The sequence below is a fragment of the Coptis chinensis genome, chromosome 3 (genome assembly GCF_015680905.1).
Source record: "Coptis chinensis isolate HL-2020 chromosome 3, ASM1568090v1, whole genome shotgun sequence".
NCBI lineage: Eukaryota > Viridiplantae > Streptophyta > Magnoliopsida > Ranunculales > Ranunculaceae > Coptis > Coptis chinensis.
This window is the reverse complement of record NC_141458.1, coordinates 311,823-335,423: the sequence shown is the minus strand read 5'-3', so window position 1 is coordinate 335,423 and position 23,601 is coordinate 311,823. Positions and strand designations below refer to the sequence as shown.

Below are 23,601 nucleotides of genomic sequence, written 5' to 3'. Positions count from 1 at the left end.
TAAAATGGTAGTTTCACGTCCATAAATTAATGAAAAATAAAATAAAATAGGAGATTGTTAACGTGGCGGAGACACGTACAAAGATGCTAGTAAATAATAATGAATCTCTTATATCATCTGATGATTGGAGAGCTGATTACGTACATACAAGTAATTAAGCGCGTTGGGGTTATAGAATTTTGCCTAGCTTCTAGTGAGACAATTGTCGAAAAATCGAAAACTGGATGCAAATGTATTGAGCTGACCCTCAAAGATTAAATTAACGAGAAATCGAAAACTGGATACAGCTGCATTGAACTAACCTCAAAGAAAAATTAATTATAAATTGGAAACATGATGCAATGCGTAGAACTAATCTTAAAAAATAATTAACGGCACTGAACTAATCTCAAAAAATAAACTGGATGCAAATGCATTAAACTAACCTCAAGAAATAATTAATGGGAAATCGGAAACTGGATGCAAATTCATTGAACTAACCTCAAACAATAATTAACGGGAAATCGAAAACTATATGCAAATGCAACTTTATCAAATAATAAACGAGAAATCGGAAACTGGATGCAAATGCATTAAACTAATCTCACAGAATAATTAATGGGTAATCAGAAACTAGATGAAAATGCATTGAACTGACCTCATAGAACAATTAACAGGAAATTGGAAATTGGATGCAAATGTATTGAATTAACCGAAAAGAATAATTAACAAGAAATCATAAACTGGATGCAACTGCATTGAACTAATCTCAAAAAATAAATAACGAGAATTGAAAATTGGATGCAACTGCATTGAAACTAACCTCAAAATATAAATAACGGAAAATCAGAAACTGGTTATAAATGCATTAAACCAACCTCAAAATATAGTTGGGTTATATATTGTGGAAATGTCTCGATAAATATAGTTTTGCATTTAAAATGGTGTTTATCTTATCTCTTTTCATATGATTGAGAACTCCTTGCTATTCAAGTAGCTTCAATATATATGAACTTCTCCTTATTAGCCAATCTCACAAAACTTCAATCAAACTTCTTTTAATAAAGAATAATATGAAGTTGAAGGGTTTTATCAAAGGTGAGTTCTTTTTTTTTTAATGGAGAGTGAGGTTTTCACTTTATAAGAAATTTGGTTGAGTGATCAATATATAATATATAGTTATGCATATTTGCAAATATTTTTCAGAATAATTAATATAACAACACCCATTCGTAGATAATCTTTGAAGATTCCACATAGTGAGTCATGTATAATTTAAAGAATAATTAATGGAAAATCAGAACTGGATAATCTTCGATAATCCCACATAATAAATCAAGCATAATTTACTTTTTATGTCATGTGTTTGCAAGGACACTACAGATGGATCAGTAGAAGTTGGTATTACACACCACATTGGATAATTAAAAAGAAATCGGAAACTGGATTCAAATACATAACTGAGCTCAAAAAGTAATTAACGGAAAATCGAAAACTTTATGCAAATGCAATAAATTAAACTCATAAAGTAATTAACTATAAATCGGAAACTAGATGCAATTGCATTAAACTAACGTCAGATAATAACTAACGGGAAATTAGAAATTGTTGAAAAATATTTAACGAGAAATCGAAAACTGTATGCAAATACATCAAACAAACTTACAAACCTCAGATAATAATTAACGGGAAACGGGAAACTGGATGCAAATGCATTGAACTAAACTCAAAAAATAATTAACATAAAATCAAAAATCGAATGCAATTGCATTGAGCTAACCTTATGGAATAATTGGTGGGAAATCGAAAACTAAATGCAAATGCATTAAAATAATCTCAAAGAATAATTAACGGGAAATCAGAAACTGGATATAATTGCATCGAACTAACCTCAAAGTATAAATAATCATAAACTAGATGCAGATGTATTGAACTAACCTTAAAGAGTTATTAACGGAAAATCGAAAACTAAATCTAAATGCAATGAACTAATCTCAAAGACTAATTAACGAAACATTGAAAAATAAATGAAACTACACTGAACTAACCTAAATGAATAATTAACGGGAAATTATAAATTTGATGCAACTGCATTGAACGAACCTAAAAAAAATAATTAACGGAAAATCGAAAACTTGATGCAAATGCATTGAACTAACCTCAAAGAACAATTAATATAAAATCGGAAATTGGATGCAACTGCATTGAACTAACCTCAAAGAATAATTAACATAAAACCAAAAACTTGATACAACTGCATTAAACTAAAATCAGATATTAACTAACGATAAATCAGAAATTGGATACAAATGCATTGAAATAACCTCAAAAAATAGTTAACCGAAAATCGGAAGTCTGATGTAACTGCATCGCACTGACCTCAAAGCATAAATGTCCGTCTTTTTAACCTTCTCACATGAGTAATTACGAGTAATTAGGAACCCAAAATGAAAGTGAGTTTATAAAAACAGATTCTTACATGTATGCAAATTGTCTAGAAATTGTAAACTATTGAACTAACCTAGAAAAACAATTAACGGGAAATTAGAAACTGGATGCAGATGTATTGAACTAACCTCAAAGAGTAATTAACGGAAGATTGGAACCTGGATGCAAATGCAATGAACTAATCTCAAATACTAATTAATGAAACATCGAAAACTGGATGCAACTGTACTGAATTAACCTTAATGAATAATTAACGAGAAATCATAAAGTGGATGCAATTGCACTGAACTAACCTCAAATAATAGTTAACGGAAAATTGAAAACTTGATGCAACTGCATTAAACTAACCTCAAAGAATAATTAATGAGAAATAGGAAACTGGATGCAATGTACTACATTAAACTAACCTCAAATAATAATTAATGGAAACTCAAAAACTTGATGCAAATGCATTGAACTAATAACCATAAAGCATATTTGTATTATATGTATGTGGAATAAATGTCTCAACAAATATAGTTTTGCATTTTAAGTAGTATGTATCATAAATCTTTTATTGTGATAGGGAATGTCTTGCTATTCAAGTATCTTCAATATTATCTTCGCCACATTGGGCATTCTCACAAAACTCCAATCAAACTTCTATTGTTAAACCTAACAATAAAAAGAAATCGATGAGTTTTATCAAGGTTTGATGTTTCCTTTTTATAGAGTATGGTGCAAGAAATTTAAATGAGTAATTAATATAATTTTCATATTTCATAGCTATGCATAGTTACTAATATTTTTTAGAATAATTTAATATAACGGCACCTGTTCATAAGACACATTCATGTGATAAATCTTTTCAAGTGGGAGTAACGTATTCTTTGAGGATATGGAAACAATCAATCTGTTTTAGTGATTTGTACACATTAGTACGTAAACCGAGCGGTGATGATTTACCGCTAAATCACCATAAATCTAATAAAACTATTATACAATCTAGATCAAGTTTAAGATAATTCAATTTGAAAATTACGGATTAATATCCTAAACCACAAAGTGAAATGGCTATCTCAATTTGATCCCTTAGTTTCCAAGTACTTATGCACCATAATTGCTGCTCATTAACGTATTTCGGTTTATTTTCAATAAAAATATATTCTGATTCGAAAATTTGCCGATAAATCACCATAAATCTAAGAAAAATATTATATAAGCTAGATCGAGTTTAAAATAATTCTATTTGAAAATTATGGATTAATATCCTAAACCACAAAGTGAATAGGTTATCTCAATTTGATACCTTAGTTCCCAAGTTGACGTACTACTAAGAATTTAATATTTACTGACAAAGTTAACTACTAGCTTAAGCACTTAAACCATTAATTGATACTACTATGTCTATATATATCTACATAATTTAGTCCACAAGTCTACAACAATTCAACAAGTTAATTGTTAATTTCCTATAATATTATAAGTCTATATAACCCTACTATCATGTGGAGAAAACTATAAAAGATTAATATTGAAAGTAAAAAATTACATTGTTTTGTTTTGTTTTGTTATATATTTGTTTTTTATTTTTTTTAAGTGAAAATTTTATTAATAATGATAACGAATTTTACAAATAATTATATTAAGACAAGAGTTATGTCTATATGTATCTACATAATCTAGTCCACAAGTCTACAACAATTTAACAAATTGTTAACTTCCTATAATATTATAAGTCTATATAACCCTACTATCATGTGGAGAAAACTATAAAAGATTGACATTAAAAGTAAAAAAATTACCTTGTTTTGTTTTGTTTTGTTATATATTAATTTGTTTTTTAAGTTGAAATTTTATTGATAATAATAACGAGTTTTACAAATAATTATGACAAACGTTATGTCTATATATATCTACATAATCTAATCTACAAGTCTACACCAATTCAACAAATTGTTAACTTTCTATAATATTATAAGTCTATATAACCCTACTATCATATGAAAAAAACTATAAAAGATTAACATTGAAAGTAAAAAAATTACTTTGTTTTGTTTTGCTATTTGTTTTTTGTTTTTTTAAGTAGAAATTTTATTGATAATGATAACAAGTTTTATAAACAATTAGGATAAGCGTGCAACAAACTGCGCAAGTCGTTTATGAATTTGTTTTTTGTTTTTTGTTTTGTGTTTTCTCATATACAAAAAGTAAAAATGGGTCAGCTGACAATTCTATATCTATCTCAAGATAGGGAAACAGATGAAGGGGTACTAAGTAGTAAGTTGACCGAGACACTAATTGCAAAATTCGTTTACATAAACAAATAGTAGTATAAACAATCGTGCATGGGAAGAGGTAAAGCAAGGTGCTCACTGCTCCTTCTAGAGTAAGTTTCCCCTACGACATCAACATAAAATAATAGTTAGAGTTACACGTACATACAATAGAAATTCGAATAAAAGAAAATAATAGCTGGATTAATTACGTGCCTTAGAATCCTCATGATGAATGCATTTGTTTCGGGCATAATGACAAGGTATCTTGCATCGTCAGGATAATTCCATAAAGGGGATATGTACTGGCCATTTGGACCATGCGAATCTCTCTAGCTCATAAGATATGGTGCATGCTTCTGGACCACATTTCTCCAAGAGAGTGTCAGAAATTGGTTTACACCAAAGAATTCATCAAGATCCTTGGTAATCTTTTCGGCTTCAAATTTCTGAATTGCAGAAAAAAGGAAATCCAACTGCTGGATCGGCATCATGAGTGTTGGATGATATCTTATTTTCGCAATACTGTTAAATGAATGCATTAGACATATATTTATTATATAACACGAGGGTATTAAGCCAGTATTTAAAAAGTATACCAAACGATATAATTGCTGCTCAGATTATGAGAATAATAACTTTTATATTACCCCTCTTCAGTTAAAACAGACTTCATGGTCCTTGATAGGTTGGAAACTTCCAAGGGACAGCTACTAGCTCCTATAGAATGATGAACAATTTTATCGATCAAGTTACTGATCGATACCACATCACCTTTGAAACAGTCAAAACGCACCTAAAAAGAAAACCAAAAATTAAAGTTGAAAAGTGTGCAAATTAAAAAATCTACATGACGCAATAAATCAGATACAAAGTAAAGTGGAGAGACCTCTAGGGAGGCATGGCAGCAACATCCGGAGCTTTGGAGACTCATTGATAAAAGCAACGCATTTTGGGTCATCAAAATTTCCACACTTTAAACCATTACACTTGAACCAAAACGCCAAATCAAGGAGGATTACAATTAGAGTGATCATAAAAGGGGACATGCATACATAGATGGATATAGGGCGGTGCGTGTGGGGCAGTCGCACCCTCTGAGATTAGAAAAGCTCCACTACTACATAACTAATTGACTAGAAAAATCTTCAAACTATAAAAATTCGCACCGCCCAATTTTTTTAGCAAACTTCCATTACCGCACCTTCACAACTATAGTGAGAATATAATTAAAAAAAAAATAGTATGAAAAAAAAAAAAAAAACATTCAAATAAACCAACGTTTTTTTTACTTTTCTTTTTGCCCTTACAAAATTATCATTTATCATTTATTTTGAGTCCAAAACCATTAAAGATGAACAAATGTGTTTGAATGCTTAATGAGTTAATGAGACTAAAACAAAGGGTTAACTAGTATTACCCCCTACTAGATGAGCCAATTAGGATTTCCCCCTTCTTACTAGATGGGGAAATTAGGATCTTCCCCCTAAGTACACACAAAAAAAAAGTCAAATTGGGTTGACCGTGTTTTTTTTGTGTGTATTTGGGGGGGGGGGGAGACCCTAATTTCCCATCTAGTGTGTGGGGGGGGGGGAGGTGGGGATTTCCTAATTGGCTCATCTAATGGGGGGTAATATTCGTTAACCCTAAAACATAAATAGTGTTCAAATTAGTGTTGAAGAAGATTAGATTCTATAATCACTTGTGAAAAAAATTACTTAGCCCCAAGACTCCCGAATGCGCAATCAAGTGAACACGTACACATATTATGTTCACAAGATCACCAGACGGACTTGGGCCAAGCAGTCCAACGGTTTAGTGCGCCATCGTGCCAAACCACAATAGTACAGTGTATAAACTTAATTAGTGGGATACTGGGATAGTCTTCATGGACCCAATGGGTTTTAGTGAACTTCATAGCATATGGATCGGATCTTAATTGGATCAAAACATAAGCAAACCCGTATCTTTGAAATACAAACAAAGCCCACACTCTTCATAACGCAACAAAATCAGTTGATGGAAGCATTTGCCATTTACCATCAACTTGGTAACAGAGATTTCTAATGCAAATGATGCAAACAAATTAAAGGCACCAAACTCCAACTACTACCTGTTTTTTGTGTACAACGTGTTATTTTCTTGCCACCACGTATTTCCCATGCAAACTCAATACTTGCTATAAATACCCCTTCTTCCTTACAACCTTCTTCACTCAACACACAAGCTCATAATACCTAGCTCATTGCATACAAGTTCAAGTGAAAAATGGCTCGTTTCGCAGTTGTTGGTGCAGTTTTCGTTGTTCTGCTAGCCTTAGCAGAGGCTAGAATGTTCGAAACCATTGTAAGTACGACCGAGGTTGATGAACCAAGCAGTTACCAATCGGAAAGGTGTAGGCAACAAGGCCAAATGATGATGCACTCATGCAGGCAATATTTACAACCAACCATGACGCGGCCTAGTTTCCGTGGACAAATGCAACAATGCTGCGAAGAATTAGAAGAAGTGAATCCAGAGTGCAGGTGTGAGGCTATTAGACAAACCGTGCAGAGCATGCGAGGTTATCAAGGTGGTGAACAAATGCAAGAGATGATGATGAGGAAAGCACAACAACTTCCCCAGATGTGCGGCGTCGAGCCACAGTACTGCAAAATTCGTCAAGAATCGGCCTAGATAGCTATGGATTTAACGCCCCTTTCCGGCCAAGTCTTGCATGCATGTCAATAATAGTCACCCTTGTGTAGTGCAGTGGGCTTTTTAATTAAGAGCTTTGTGTAAAGGCTAGTGAACACATCGTCGTGTGTTTTGTAGGCTTTTAATAAGTATGAATAATAAATCAAGGGTGATCTTTTTCTTTTCATCACATAATTAATCCCTTTTTATGATCTGATTGGAGAGCTGATTATAAATTGTTATGATGGTCATTAAGTCTAACTTGGAGACTTAGAGTTGATTATAATGCTCTAATCACATCACTAATATGACCTACCACCATCAAATCAACTCTCTAATTAGAAAAATGAGTACACTCATTAGGGCATATCCAATGGGAGGTGTAAAATTACACCTCCACATAGGCGCCACCTAGGTGCCATTAGGATTTTACTACTCCAATTATTGTAAATTATTATAGAGTCCATAAATATTCACTCTCTATTATTCCCAATGAAAAAGTGTAACTTTAGAAATAGATAGGGACCACACTCCAAGTAACGTACGAATTTGTTTTAACTCAGACGTCTGTTCGAGTGTCGCCCGGGATTTTTATTAGCGGATAGCGAGAGGGGGAATTTCCCACTCTCTCTATCAACTAATACTCTATTACCTACTTATAACACTCCCATTGAAAAGAGTTTTTTTGATATTTGGAGTGTAAAATTTCAACTCTATACGGTTTACACTCCCCATTGGAGATACCCTTAGAGAAGGTATATTATCATAATGTGGAAAATAAAAAGAGTTGTATCCATACCACCCCAGTAAAAGACACTCAAAAAAAGAGTTGCATGATTACATATCCATTGCCATCACTAACTATCACTGTCACAACAGTTGAAACTTAATAACAAGCTCACATATTTCATTTCTTCCCTTTGAATTTACTCAAAAAGAGACCCCCCCTGACAGAGATGCAGCTCCACACTTGACAATCCTCAAAAATGATTACTTCTCCTCACTAAAGATCACTCCTTTCCTTGTACAATTGTCTTAAATTTTGTGAAATTTCAATACTTGTTGTTGTAGTTATGGTGGAAACGTTCACATTTGGTAGATTTTACAACCAAAGACCGGAATTAAAGCGTTTAATACCGGCATTTATATCGTCGTATAGGACATTGTTTGCAATTTTGTGGATCATTGGGTTTGGTTCATTGTTTATGTGGCAAAGGGATAATGTTGATAGGTTTTGGATATTTAAAACTGTTCAAGAACATCCATTTCCAGTTTTGAGACCATTTCTGTTTAATTTGACTGATTTTGGTGGTAAAGGAGATGGGACTACATTGAATACTAAAGCATTTGAGAGAGGGGTAGCTGCAATTGCAAAGTTGAGGAAGAAGGGTGGTGGGCAGCTTAATGTACCTGCTGGTTATTGGCTTACTGCCCCTTTTAATCTTACTAGTCATATGACTTTGTTTCTTTCCGAAGGTGCTGTTATACTTGCAGTTCAGGTATAATCTGTTTTTGAGTTCTAGTATATAGTTTGAGTTTAGTGGTTTGTTAGTTATAATGTTATGTTTTATGTATGTTTCTAAATATACAAGTAACTTTGTTGTGTTAAGAAGGAAAGGTTTGGAGAAATATAGACTCTTTTAGTTCAGGTGGATTGTTATCTTTTCTTTATGGTTGTGGCAAACTTTCAAAAGGAGCGAAAATCTCCACTATAGTTATCGTCTCATTTGGGCGTATACAATGAAGTGCAAACTAAATTGTTAGCTATAAGATATATATGACATACTCTTGTGATTTTTAACTGTGACACCTTAGCTCAGAGCAAGAAATACTAGTGAAACGTTGGGTCAAATATTTTCGATCTGGTTAAGCTAGTTAACTCCAAGGCTTTATTTGAATCATATTGTTGCATCTATTTAGTTATATATTAGCAATCTTGTGTTTGAAAAACAGGAATTTTTGCATAGCCTGATTTCATGTAACATAAAATTCAATATTAGTCTGTAAAGGTTATACTGCATAAGAACGTAAAAACATTCTAGTCTTGTTGAATGCTATTTCCGTTCAGTAATCCTAGAAAATTTTCTGTAACAGGATGAGAAATACTGGCCACTAATGCCACCATTGCCTTCATATGGATATGGGAGGGAACGTCCTGGACCACGATATTGTAGTTTGATTCATGGCCAAAATCTCAAGGATGTTGATATTACAGGTTAGGTGCATTTGATTTTGTCTGTGAGGTTCCATTTTAGTTGTATGCTGAGAGCTGCACGAGAATTAGAAGAACGTTTTGCTCTAAATTCTCTAAAGAGAAGGCTATTCATTTTTTATTATTTTATTTTTTTTTCTCTCTTTACCCATTATAACTTATTTGAACATCAAACACAACAGATCTTGCTTAGTACTTTTCCCTCCTCCCCCCGCCAAAAGAAAAAGGAAATGAAATATTAGTTAACAAATCAAGTCGAGAAGGTAGACAAAGTGGGAGGATACACTGACTGATGATCCCCTTTTGCTAGTCAATGAGAACAGGATAACTCCTTGTTTTGAAACCGTTGAAGGAAAATTTGATCCCGTTGGTTTTCACCTTTTTCTTTGAACCTGTCTTGGTATTTTGAAATGTAATGATCATGGTCTTGCTTACAATTTTTGCCCCTCCCTCTTCTTCCCACCCCCCAGCAGAATGGAAAAGAGATCTGAAGAAATGAAATGAAAGAAGGACTTGTTGCCCTTATTCCGATTCACTATTTCCAGTCTATATTGTGCTATACTGATATGGATCTCCGCAGCAGATAAAATAATTTGGTTGAACTTTAACTGAACTCACAACATGTGTTTTTTTATCAGTGGCTTACTATAATCATGTCTATGGATAAGCTACCTATTTCGTTGATATTTTTTTTTACTGCAAAAAAGGGTTATCTTCTCTTTCTTTCTCTTTAATAGGACATATGATGCATTATCAATGCATGTTGCAATGTTCTCGTGTACATCTTGGAAATTGACATTTAGCTCTGTGAATTACTGATTAGGTTTAGCTTAGCTTAGATTTTTTTTAAAATTATTTTGCAGGCCACAATGGTACCATAGATGGACAAGGTCAAACATGGTGGACAAAGCATCGTCAAAAGGTGCTCAATTACACAAGGGGCCCATTATTGCAGATAATGTGGTCAAGCGACATAAGGATCTCTAACATAACTCTACGAGATTCTCCTTTCTGGAATATCCATCCCTATGATTGCAAGAACATTAGCATCACAAATGTGACCATCTTGGCTCCTTTATTTGGAGCCCCAAACACAGATGGAATTGATCCAGGTACCATGATTTTCAATCTACATCCTTTCACTGTGTGATCAATAATTGTCTATGCGCTGTACCTTAGTACTATAAATTGTAAGTAACCAGAGCTTTGTTGTACAAACTTGACCTTGTTTTGGCATGTGCATAACCAAAAGTTGGACCAACAAAGACCCTAACATCGGCTGCATGAACATAAAATCTCTTGGATAATAACTTAATATCTATTCTGGAACTTTAGTGCCTTGCTAAGGAAGCAAGAGGTAAGATGGCAAATGATGACTGGGCTAAGGATGTCTTAGTACCCCCACCCGGCCTATTCACCCCTTTATTGGTTTTTACTGACACTTTTTTCATTAATGAAAATTCATTCTATTAATTAAAAAGGAACAGTAAAAATTGTATTGTTGTTAATGGAAAAGAAGTTTGGAGACATGACCTTATTTTCGGCCTTGTATCACTTCAGTATGCATATGAAAATAAGAGAGTTTACAATAATAGAAACTTCCTAAAAGGGAGATGTCCCTTAGAACTCTAACAGCAACAAAGATAGAACTGTTATCAATAGCAGGATCATGCTTGACATGAGGCACACGAATGCAGTATAGTAGTTGAAGATAACTTGGATAAGAGATAAGTTACATTTGACTTGAGAACTAACAAACTAGCTTAATAACCGTCTTCATACTGACTGACTTTAAAGCATGGCATCTTCAAAAATTCCGTATTCTTTGTTTTCATTTTTGAACTATGGGAATATCATAACATTTTTTTGGATGCAGATTCATGTGAGAATATGGTAATAGAGGACTGTTACATAAGTGTGGGTGATGATGGAATCGCAATAAAGAGTGGTTGGGATCAGTACGGAATTGCTTATGGCCAGCCTTCTACAAATATTCTCGTACGAAACCTTGTCGTTCAGTCTATGGTGAGGTGAGAACTATTCCACATCATCACTTCTCAAACTAATTACCTACTGATATTTATGTCAATCCCTTCAAGAGAATTAACCCAATTCTGAACTTACAATTAGATATTTGTAACTAAATTTACTTTGATTTCTCTATACACCAGTGCTGGCATATCTATTGGTAGTGAGATGTCTGGTGGAATCTCAAACGTCAGAGTGGAGAATGTCATTGTATGGAACTCAAGAAGGGGAATGCGGATCAAGACTGCTCCTGGCAGAGGAGGTTATATTCGGCATATCACCTATGAGAATGTTACCTTTGACAATGTTCGTGTGGGTATTGTTATCAAAACTAACTATAATGAGCACGCTGATGACGGCTATGACCGCAAGGCCTTTCCAATCCTTGGAAATATCAGTTTCATTGGGATCCACGGTCAGGGAGTTCGTGTTCCTGTACGACTCCATGGAAGTGATGATATACCATTGAGGAACCTCACATTCCGGGATATGTCAGTGGGTACAACGTACAAGAAGAAACATATCTTCCAGTGTGCTTTTGTTCAGGGACGTGTGATTGGGACAATCTTCCCTGCTCCATGTGATAACCTTGATCTTTACAATGAGCAAGAACAGTTGGTTAAGCGTTCAAGTTCCCAGAATATTACTGACATAGATTACGATTTTTAAATGCGATGAAGGATCGTCCGTAAAGGCTTACAAGGCCTGCAATGGAAGATAAGAATGGTGCCAAATGTATTATAGTACTGAGCAAATGGCAGCATCGGCGCATGGAACATTTTGATAGGGTTTGCTTGCACCTTTTGTTTGCTCTATTTGTTGTCCTGATTTCTGAATGATCATTTAAAGATCTGCAGTAGCTTCCTGCTTCCTCCAGCGATCGCAGGTGGAGACGCTTGTACCTGTATTTAGCAAAGAACTTCATGGTGGATGGATTGCCAGATCAACCAAAAGGCAGGGACAGGGACGGGCACCTGGCTCTGTCTCATTCTTTCAAGCCATCAATAGCCTTTGGCACAATCCTCTGTAATAGCTGTATCATATTCGAGGCCTTTTTCAGTTTCACAATTTTATTCATTTGAACCTTCTGTTTTATAAATTTTAATCTGGATTAGAAATGCATGCATGTGTGCAAAAAGGTTGTATATGTTATTCCACAAATGTATCAAACCATCGCTTATAATTTGAATACACGACACACTCAATTCATTTTCTGCACACCAAGTAATCTGATCATCGTAAGCTTTTATAATTCACATGAAGAGTCACATGTGGCTGAATGGCTCCACAAGGAGAGGAAACTATCAATGATGGGAAGAAAATGGAGTTAAAATAGGTGACGTGGGTTGAAGTTTGGAATATCAATTGGCCTGGGGTTTTTCAGTTTTGGAGATACTCAAAACCAATTGATGTGTGTTAGTGTTACTCGTTTTCCCGCGTTATCTTCCTTACTTGATGGCTAAAACACTTGTTCTCTCTCTCTTACTCTCTCTTGCTCTGTTTTCCAGGTACCATTTCCTTTCTTCACTTGTTTACTCTCAATTTTTCATATTAAGTATCTATCATTGATTCAAATTAAATGCTTAATGGTAAAATTCCCTTGTGCAATGTATTCTACCTGCAGTGCTTGTTCTACTTCTATGTTCTATGACAAATAAATTACCTTTCTTTAGCAGTGTAATGTCCTTTCTTGCATCGCCATTACCTTCCTTTAGCAGTGTTATCATTAAGGAAAGAAAAATTGAATACTAGTGCTACTCCTTTCAATGTCAATGTCTACTTTTTGAAAGATCTCACTGAACTGCAATTTTGATTGGAATGTAGATCAGGAAGTTATGCAAGTACTGAAAAAGAAAAGACACTGGCAATGATAAAGCCAGATGGTTTAAATTACACAGGATACATTAAAAGAGTTATAGATGAGTCTGGTTTTAGCATCCTCAAGGCAACAATGGTTCAGCTTGATGAAAGCAATGCAGCACTCTTTTATGCTGAGCATTCTGAGCGGACCTTCTTTCCTAGCCTTGTCAAATACATTACGAGGTATTAATGATTTTTATTTTTGTTGCAAGCTTTCAGCTACATTATTACATCAACATCCTCTCTTCAATATTAAGGACACTTCACATTTGCGATTACAACAAGTCAACAAATCCTCTTTTAGAGAGTTAAGACAGACCCACACCGGTTCAAAGGACCCTATAGCCCAAAGGCTTATGTCCGAAGGCTCATCAACCTTCACTCACCCAACCGCCTTGTCCATGTCAACAAGTCTTCAACAAGTCTTCATTACATGTTAACCTTTTTTTTGTTCTTCCTTCAGTGGTCCAGTATCTGTTATGGTTTTGGAAAAGGTGAATGCTATTGCAGATTGGCGTGCTTTAATTGGACCAACTGATGCTAAGAAAGCCAAGATAACTCATCCTCACAGGTTACTGTTCTTCCCATTCTAATAGTAATGATACTTTTGTCAGCTCCCGTTTTCAGTTTCTTTTTATTCCATTTAGATACCAAATGCTTGCATTCTTTTCTTTCTTCAAAGCTTTTTCCTCTTAAAATAAAAAAAAAAAATAAACATAAGTTTTTTCTTTATTTTATTTAACAGTGAAGGAAAAAGAGGAGAAATGGAATCCAAGTTAAAACAGAATCTTTGTAAATCGCTCATAATCAATGACATTCAGTTTCCCATAGTTAGGTACTTAAGTCACATTTTGATTTGATCTTATATGTTGCTCAGAAATTTGATTTCAAAACTTGCTTTTGATGGTAATACAGGTAGTCTAAAACTATAAATAACTAATTGTACTGATTCTCAAATTGCAACAGTAGAAAACTAAGGTCTAAATCATTTCTCCATTTTGCATGATTCTGGAAATGCTATAGATAATGTGTACAAGATGGAGTTCAGCATTGCCTCCAAATGCTCTTGTCGTAGTCAACTTGCCGTGAACTGTTCATGCAAGGTGTCTGATCTTCATATTCTGCCAACTTGATTGCCTGAGCCTGGTTAATTAATTTTAGGCAAATGTGTACATGGTCGATGTTGATTTGTGGCTATGTGAAATGATTGTGGTTACAGTTTGCTGAAAAATTGAATTAAGTCGGGATTTTGTCCGGGAAAAGAAGCTGGTACTATCGATCCCATCTTCGTTCCATGTTGTTGGATGTGGAGCAGTGGGTGGAAGCCTGAAAATCACATGCTGGATCTAATAACTAGTTATTATTCATCCAAGTTAGGACATATTGCTCTGTGGATCTTGCACTTTTTTATGTTTATTGACATGCTAGGTCCTTATTGCCTAGGTGCTTTGATGTAAACATATGATGTTTTTTCGCTCTTAATTTCAGCATCAGAGCCATATGCGGCATGGATACAGAAAGGAACTGTGTGCATGGTTCAGATTCCGTTCAATCTGCCTTAAGAGAGATTTCATTTTTCTTTGAGGAGATGGTGTCAAACGGTAAGATTGTCTTTATTGCAGTAGTATATTTTATCAGAAATTATGTTTGTGTTCAATTAGCAGTTGGTGTATACTACTTATAACACATTTCCATTACAGAAGGACGTGATCTAAATCATGATGAGCTCTAAGAGGTAAAGATTGAATGCTGCACAACTTTTTACCTATTAGAAAGATGCCCTTGTCTTTCACAAACAAATGCGTCCAATGTTGACACCTAGTTAGGATGGACATGATGTGCCGTACCTTGTAAGAATGTAACTGATCTATACAGTTGTTGATTTCCAACTCTGCCTACCGGAGGAAAAGCCTATGCAGTCTTTAGTTCGACAATTCGTGTCAATCTGTTTTTCATGTTTCTTTCCTACTTTGGGTTTATACTATTGTCAATTGATGGTTTCCATTTTCATCTCCTCATCTTATCCTACACTGGCTGATTGTAGTTCATGTCTTATTCACATAGTCGAAGCAATGATCTGAGGTTCTGGCCCATAAACCATATATGCATTCTGTAGCAGCATGTGTAGCAATACAGTATACATGCTTGGGGGACCAGTAGTCCAGTTTGATGAGGTTCTGGCCCATAAACCATATATGCATTCTGTAGCAGCATATGTAGCAATACAGTATACATGCTTGGGGGACCAGTAGTCCAGTTTGATTTGACGTGGTCACCTTCTTAGGCTGAGACACTGAGTCCAATGGTGCATCCACCCTCTATCTCCATTCCACCAAAAAAACCAGTGTTTTGAGGATGAGGAGTCAATTTTGGTGTCCAATGCCAATGGTTCGGACCATTCTACACCATTTCAACCAGTGCGGAATTTTTAAAAAAAAAAAATGGTCATAATTAATTTCTGACTTGGTGGGGACACAAAACAATTGACTCCATTCCACGCCACTTCAAGTGATGCCATTTGGGTTTTACAAACCACGTCATTTCAACTCGTGTGGAATACACTCTCTATTCCTCAATAACACTCTCTATATATGGAGAGTTATATACAGATAGAGGAAAAAACCATCGCCACTCCCTCCGTTTTTTGAATGGGGAGCCATTGCACCTTTTCTCTAGATATTTTTGTATTTCGTAGGCTTTCTAAATTCTGCATAGCTTATCATGATCACCGTGCTATTTTAAGTGATATATATCCACAAAAAATGATAACGACTTGTTTAGGAACTAGCTTTCACAAGTCTTGAACAAATAGGTGAAAGTGATGTGTTAACTATAAATTATTTGATAGCTATAGTAGCTTTAAAGGGTGGTCTTAAATAGTCATGTTCATGGGTTGTCTTAATTTGCAAAAAATGGGTGCGACCATTAGATTTGCCTAGTGATTCGTGTGATGTGGTCCTGAGGCTGCAGATATCCAACCATCCATGCCAATCCATGTGATAAGAATAAGATGCTCTCTTAGGGGAGAATTGGAACCTTATCACCTACCAAAACTTGCCTAAAATAGTTGATGCAGGTACCCAAGTGCTAAAACAGGAAAGAAAAGGTAGAAGCGTTTGGAGGAAAATGGTTTTGTGTATTTTTATTTTTTTTTTTTTTTTTTTTTTTTTTTTTTTTTAATATGAAAATTTTATTGATAATGATAACGAATTTTACAAATAATTAAGACAAATGTGTAACAAACTGCCCGCAAATTCTTTTTGAATAGTAAATCATATATTCCTAAAGACAAACTTGTTAGAACCAGCTGTCATTACGTTGCAGTCCATAACTTTCAGCAATCTCTTGAGGAGCTCAACAGATTATTGTGCCAAGAAACCAAAAATATCAAAATTGAACTGAATGAAACAATGATGGTTAGCTCTATAAGCTTCCTAGTATTTTCTAATTTTTTCTTCTGCTGCTCTATTAACTGTTTCTCCCACTTCAAAGACTCCATTTCCAAACTCTATGAACGGAGAGAGATTCAAGTTACATCAACATATACATGTCTCTCCCTCAGACCAACTGTAGATTACTATACTGTAATCTAATAATCCAATATTAATTACTGCTTAAAACTAGCATGTGTCCCGTGCTACGCATCGGTTTGCCAAATTGTAAATGAACTAAAAATGGTAAAATACAATTCCTATACAAAAAATTTAGTTTTATTGTGGTTCAATTTTAATAGAGATTAGGGAACCAATTATAATAAAAGAAGAGGGAGGTAATTTAAATAAAAACTAGAAAAGTAGTTATAAAATCTTAGATTAGAAATGCTCCTAAAAGCCCGGCTATCATTACCGCTGCTTAAAATATCTTAATGAGGAACGACTAATCACTAATGAAAGGAGAGACTGAAATATGACCACGTTGATAAATTAAACTCAAGTAAATCAAATCTAAATCTTTCACAGCTTAAAAGTCTTAGGGATGAGTGACAAATGACCATGTTGATAAACTAAACTTAATTAAACCCAGTCCAAATCTTTCACATTAAGCTTAACTAATCAACTTTGGCGCAGATCAAAGTGATGGCTACTTCCAATGTATTTTATACTTTAATTGGCTTTGTAAGTATACCGTATATGTACAAAGTCAACTGTTTACCCTTGGACCACACGTGTTGCGAGCATCCGACATGAACCTATACATGATCATCTGATCATTGTCACGACACTTGGGCTCCATTCTGGCACCCTCTTCACCTACTCCCTTGTATGATGCCATTGTTAATTGCCCTATGCATGCATACCTGAACCTGTGAGTTGAACTTGTAGCAAACACATTTGGCAAACACCATGTGAGTTGAACATAGCCACGTTCACGGGTTGTCAAGTTGCCGTACAAATTGTGTAAACTTTTTTTGCCAAATGTGTTTGCTACAAGTGTTCATATCTGTTGAACGGGACTTAAATTTGAATCTCGAGGAATTACACCTAGACCTAGTGACTGGGCATTAATATTGCAAGCAAAACTAGTGATGAAAACAATGGTTCTGTGAGGGTTTGCAGCATGAAAGTTGCCTCAACATTTTTTTCTCATTGGTTGTTTTAGGATGATCTTTATGCACTGAATGAGACTACGTACTTTTGCAGGGTAAACAGTTTGGGTATGGTGGGGTTTTGCTGGATTCTAAGTTTCTAATAGTACCATAGGTAGGGGTATTTGGAATTTGAAATCATTGGACTTGTTTTTCCTTTCACTGCTTCATTGATTCAAGGTAAAAACACCCGTATCATGGATTCATGGTATATGTTGGCTGTTTCCCAGATTACAGATTTCATATTGGTGATACTATCTGCCCGACATTTTAGGATGATGCTAGATCACCATATCATGTCAAATGGACCAAAAACCTATAATATATCACATATTTCTGACCATGAGCATCATGAGAAGATTTGAATACATCTTCTAATAGTTTGTGCCAAGTGTACTAACATAGTAACATGATCGATAATTCAATGTAATGCGTGATACACTAGATCGGGCGCAAAATTGATTCATTTCGTCAAAAAAAAAACTAGTTTAAGACTCACAGATTTTTATTATTATTACTATTATTTTAATTTTCTATTTCGATCTATGTTCACATTAGCAGGAAAGGTCAGGTTAGCTGTAGGCGAAAGTGGAAATGAGGGAACTGAACCACATGGCATTGGAATGCACCTGGGCCCTCTGGTTCAGGTAGGAAACATTCTAGACGTAGGCTGAATTGTCTTTCAATTTCATTTGGGCGGCCTGGACATTCTACAAATGCTCGACATTAGACAGTTAAGTTAATGTTAATAAACCGTGTATCATCGGAAAAAAAATGTTAGAGATCAACAACCCCCTTAGAGAGTTTCATACAGAGCCGGATCCAGGGGGTGGGCTATAGCACACCTAATTTTTCCGTCGAAAAAAAAATACTAGTTATAATAGTGTATAATTCACTCCAAAAAAAATATTTATAGTGTATATTAGTTGTTGAATGGCAATCTTAGATCCGACCCTGGTTGCATAGTGCAACTCCGATATACAATGTAATGCCGGAGTTACTTCTCCAACATGTTGCAACTAGCGGAGTTAGACATACATGTTGGTTGCCTGGTCAGCTCACGGGGATGCAGGGGAGTCTTTACGGCCTAAAGTTTTTCCAGAGACACTTTCTAGTTTCTGCAACTTCAAAACCAAAAGAAAAATGTATGTGAATTGAAGCTTTTAGAGTTGCACATTTACAACTTCGGAATGCACCCAGTTATTGAGAAAACTAGCTTTTAAGCCAAAAAGTCAAAAATTATGACCTCAAGTCTCGAGATGTAAAAAGGTTGTGTTTGGGACTTGAACCAATGACAATTGACAACTACTATCTTAGCCTTTACCAAAAAAAAAACTACTCTCTTACCCATCCAGAGAATTCCACAAAGCCCTACCTCTATTTAATACTTCCAAAACTCTCACTGGCTTATAGGATCTGTGTTTATAACCCCCCATTGTTCTTCCAGGTCCACCACCAATATTTGTGTTATACATTTTTTCTGAAGGTGCTATCAGTTATATTGAGCTAAATGAAGGTAAGCATGCAATATATACATGAAAGAGAAGAACTAACCGGTTTCTGCTTCTATTCTTCATACTCGAGTGTTCATTATCAAGCAGTTTGATAGGTTTGCTTATAAGTATTTGGATATATTTGGTTGTAGATCTTTGGTTGGATGCAGAATAAGCTCAGTGGGAAGCAAGAGATAGAGAAACAAACTGGAGCTTCACAACGGCATAGTAAGCGTCTGTTATTTCTTTTTGCACATATTGTCTTCCAACAATATACATGACAATCATGTCTAAAGTGCCAAGTTATGAAAATTTACTCTGTGAAAGAAATAATGATTAAGCTTACAGGTAATATATGAATATATTCAACTGATATAGTACGTGTAAATAATTTGTAATAAAATGGTTTGTTTCCTTGGGAATCAAGTTTTCACTCAGGAGGCCGGATTGCTTGTAGTCTTGTACCTGTCACAATATGATTGAAATGCAATCTGGCAGAAAAAGAAAATAAGCATACAATTTCTCTTGTTGAACTTGGAATGGAACAAATAACTATGATAGGATTTCAAGATTTATTCGTTATATTTGTGAAATTTGGACTTATAAATCGTAACATTTTGTTTTTTCATAATTTCCATATAGCTAGGAAATGTTTCATGGTGTACGTACAAGTTCTTGGATGGTATTTGGATTTTATATAAAAACTACATGTGTGTCATATATTTGACGTAATTATGTAAAGTCGTCCATACTCCATCCTGCATTACTGCGTGCATACAACATTGCGTTATTTTGTTCATAATTAGGAAATAGTTCCATTTCGCGTCACCTGGCGTCCTCTCAATATTTTTATCTTCTTTAATATATATGATCTTAATTTTTAGTATATATTTCATGATAACTAATAATAAGCTAGTATATATATTAGCATGCATTTCCGAATTATTAGTTTATTTGCTTGTGTTTTACTTTTATTGGTAAAGATTCATTATGAGCTGTTGATACTTATAATCAACTACAGTTATTGATAATTTGATATTAGGTATAACAAACAAAACAAATGAGAGATACAAACTTGAAAGGCATGGGACTTTTCTTCTTTTTGATAAAAACTTGAAAGCTAATGGTCCGTGTGTGTTGGAGTCTTGTCTTTTTTTTTTTTTTCCTGCTAAAATCGTCTGTCTTTGTTCGTCTAATTAAAGATTTTATTTTTTCTTCCTGTTTAGAAATGGACAAATGGTTCTTTTGGTAGTCTTTTTTTAAAGTAGATGGCAAAAACTCAGATAATTTCCAAATGGTTGACAAGGTCACAAGAATGTAAATATAGAATAGTCCTCGAAAATAATTTCCTTAAGGTGAGGTTCTTTAATTTGTCTCTGTTCTCAGCATGAGCCATCTAAAATTCTAAATTATTTCTTTTGTGGGGCATGAGCATGGCAAGCCATAGGTAGCTGTCTTTGATTCAATTAAAGCACTCTTTTTGGTTTTTATCTTTTTCTTAAACTTATTGTTACCTTGTAGCCCTTTCAAGGAACAGATTACAGATCAAACTGGGAAATTCTCATGCATGATTACCATTATTCTTTGTCAGAAGAAATGTGATATTTTCTAAGGAAAATTACTTTGAACAAGAATTTGCTCCTAAGCACTTGGAACTAGTTGTTCACCCTTACTGAGTATGTATATGTAATTTCTTGGGAAACAACTAATAAAAATTATCTTCAGATTCACATTGACGATAAGTCGATAACTAGTATTTTGTTCGAAGAAAGACCACCGTGCTATCGATATCTATCAGCTGCTATATAGTATATAGTATATACTATTATAATGCTAGATATATTTCTTGGAGTTTTGGGACTTGGGTTTATTATATGAGCTAATCCATAACGTCACTTGAGATATTATTTTGCAAAACGAAATCAACAGAACTTATTTAAGTGTTTTAACTTTTAAGTTGATTTAGGGAATTGGTACCAAAGGAAAATAGTTTTAGGATTAAACAAGTTATGACAAGTCAAGCATACCTTTTCATGGAAAAGAAAGCAATATAAAAGTTGGCGTCGTTTCCAAGTAAGAGGTCTCTCACGTCTTTTAGTGTACAACAAGAGCTTTCACCCATGTGAATTTTGATGCTAAACAAAGGATTTGGAAGGTGCGACATTTTGAAGGTGCCAGCTTCATATAGGAATATAGGATTGTATTATTTCGCAAATAGTTGAGTAGTTTAAGAGCACTGCAGAGTGTTTAAAGCAAGTATGTTTTAGGAAGTCCTACAGATCTTTGACTGAGCTACTAATTGAAATATAAACTTGTATCTTTAGCTAATTCGTTAAAACAAAAATGTGTTAAATTTTGCTCGGATTGTAGTAAGACTGTATTAACATAAATAAATAAAATGTAACAAGTTTCTAAAATCATTTCCTAATGTTTTTTTTTGTATGTAGATCATGTTTTGCATGAAGAACGTAAAGAGGAATTCAGTGATTGGCCGCATGGATTGCTAGCAATTGGGACTTTCGGCAACAATGATCTAAAAGAAGATCCACAAAACAATAATACATCTTCATCTGATGAAAATCAAGTAGATTTCACACCAGAAGAAGTTGGAAAGTTACAAAAAGAGTTGACAAAATTATTATCACGTAAACCAACCCAGGCAGAATTTGAAGATGGAATTAGTCTTCCCTTAGATAAATTTCTAAATTGCCCATCAAGCTTGGAGGTTGATCGAACAATTTCAAATACATTATGTGAAGATTCAGATGAAAAAATGGTTGATGATAATACAAGAAGCAGTGTTGTTTTGAGTAATGGAAAAGATATGTGCATGGAAAAGAACAAGTCCATTCGGAAAAAATCATTTTCTTTTCTTTTGAAGAAGATGTTTGTGTGTAGAAGTGGCTTCTCGCCAGCTCCCAGCTTAATAGATCCAATTCCAGAGTCCAGAATGGAAAAGGTAGGCAGAATAATTTGTCTTAAATCATGGTGTATATATTTAGTTTTATTGGTTTTGCTTTTAATCATGTTTATTCATTTTAGCTTTTGAGGACACTACTTCACAAGAAGATTTATCCCCAAAACTCTTCTACAACCTCAGTAAAGAAATACTTGGGGGACAGACATAGCTCAAAAAATAACAAGGAAGATCAACATGAGGAGAAACGAGATGGTGGTTGCAAATGGGTGAAGACAGATTCTGAATGTAAGTTCTTCTACTTCACCTCCATGTTGCATACATGATGGTTTCAACTTTCAATAGGAATGTGTGTAAAAGTGACGTGAGATGATATACATATTTAAAAATTCAAATAGCACTGATTTTGTATTTGCAGATATTGTTCTAGAAATATAAACATGCAGCCTTTGTTGATTGCTAGAATTTGGAAGAATGTGAGGTAACATCAACTCTTCATCCAGCATTTTAAGATTGCTAAGCTTTTTGGCTTTTGTTTCTCATTTATGTGAAAAGGTTTACTAACTCCATGATAAATGATTGGCAGATATCAAATAGCTCGCATGATTATTCAAGTATAAGCATTGGCACCATAATTAGTTGGAAAAGACGAAGTGAAGGATACCATATAAATAAAACCTTCGAAAGTGGGATTATTGAAACGAAGTTTGAGTGTGAGTGTGATTCCAATGACCAAAGAATTATGCTAGCATGCATGAGCATGTAGCATTTCTTTTTTTGCAGACATGGATTGTCTGTTTCATTGTTGTGTGTTGGATGCAACACATTTTTCTTGCTTAACCATAAGGAACTTGATGCTTGATAAATGTTATCATTCTCGATTTTTAATTAACATATTATGGTCGGTAAATGTGAAATAAGCACTACATACTCCTTGCTACTTTTGATATAATCTCAAGTGGGTAAAAGTTGTATCAAAAGTTTTATGTTTTGGAAAAAAATTTAAATCGTCTTGAATTGTTACAGTAGTACACAATAGTATCCCTTTGGCGTCATTGAAATTCAAAACCACGTGTAGCCAAATGAGATGCTTTACTACGTTAAACTGGTTAAAGAGGTGCTCGTAATCCAATGGGGAAGTCTCAAAT

At 34.4% G+C, this 23,601-nt stretch overlaps 4 protein-coding genes across 4 annotated transcripts; all 4 read left to right on the top strand.

Annotated features, from left to right (window-relative positions):
• Nucleotides 1–6,950: 6,950 nt before the first annotated feature.
• On the top strand, nucleotides 6,951–7,358 carry LOC147506980 (2S seed storage albumin protein-like). The gene has a single exon (XM_086599637.1). The coding sequence runs from the start codon at nucleotides 6,951–6,953 to the stop codon at nucleotides 7,356–7,358; it is 408 nt and encodes a 135-aa protein (XP_086455763.1).
• Nucleotides 7,359–8,230: 872 nt separating this feature from the next.
• On the top strand, nucleotides 8,231–12,818 carry LOC147506979 (Pectin lyase-like superfamily protein). The gene is made up of 5 exons (XM_086599711.1): nucleotides 8,231–8,857; nucleotides 9,453–9,573; nucleotides 10,434–10,682; nucleotides 11,447–11,600; nucleotides 11,742–12,818. The coding sequence occupies exons 1-5, from the start codon at nucleotides 8,432–8,434 to the stop codon at nucleotides 12,265–12,267; spliced, it is 1,476 nt and encodes a 491-aa protein (XP_086455837.1). The 5' UTR covers nucleotides 8,231–8,431; the 3' UTR covers nucleotides 12,268–12,818.
• Nucleotides 12,819–12,976: 158 nt separating this feature from the next.
• LOC147506978 (Nucleoside diphosphate kinase family protein) lies at nucleotides 12,977–15,474 on the top strand. The gene is made up of 5 exons (XM_086599712.1): nucleotides 12,977–13,106; nucleotides 13,423–13,641; nucleotides 13,922–14,029; nucleotides 14,947–15,059; nucleotides 15,159–15,474. Exons 1-5 carry the CDS (start codon nucleotides 13,054–13,056, stop codon nucleotides 15,188–15,190), a joined length of 525 nt encoding a protein of 174 aa, XP_086455838.1. The 5' UTR covers nucleotides 12,977–13,053; the 3' UTR covers nucleotides 15,191–15,474.
• A 3,891-nt stretch (nucleotides 15,475–19,365) lies between these two features.
• On the top strand, nucleotides 19,366–23,452 carry LOC147506977 (protein NEGATIVE GRAVITROPIC RESPONSE OF ROOTS-like). Its single transcript, XM_086599007.1, has 6 exons — nucleotides 19,366–19,559; nucleotides 19,689–19,764; nucleotides 21,984–22,495; nucleotides 22,579–22,741; nucleotides 22,872–22,934; nucleotides 23,040–23,452. Exons 1-5 carry the CDS (start codon nucleotides 19,554–19,556, stop codon nucleotides 22,889–22,891), a joined length of 777 nt encoding a protein of 258 aa, XP_086455133.1. The 5' UTR covers nucleotides 19,366–19,553; the 3' UTR covers nucleotides 22,892–22,934; nucleotides 23,040–23,452.
• The last annotated feature ends 149 nt before the right edge of the window (nucleotides 23,453–23,601 follow it).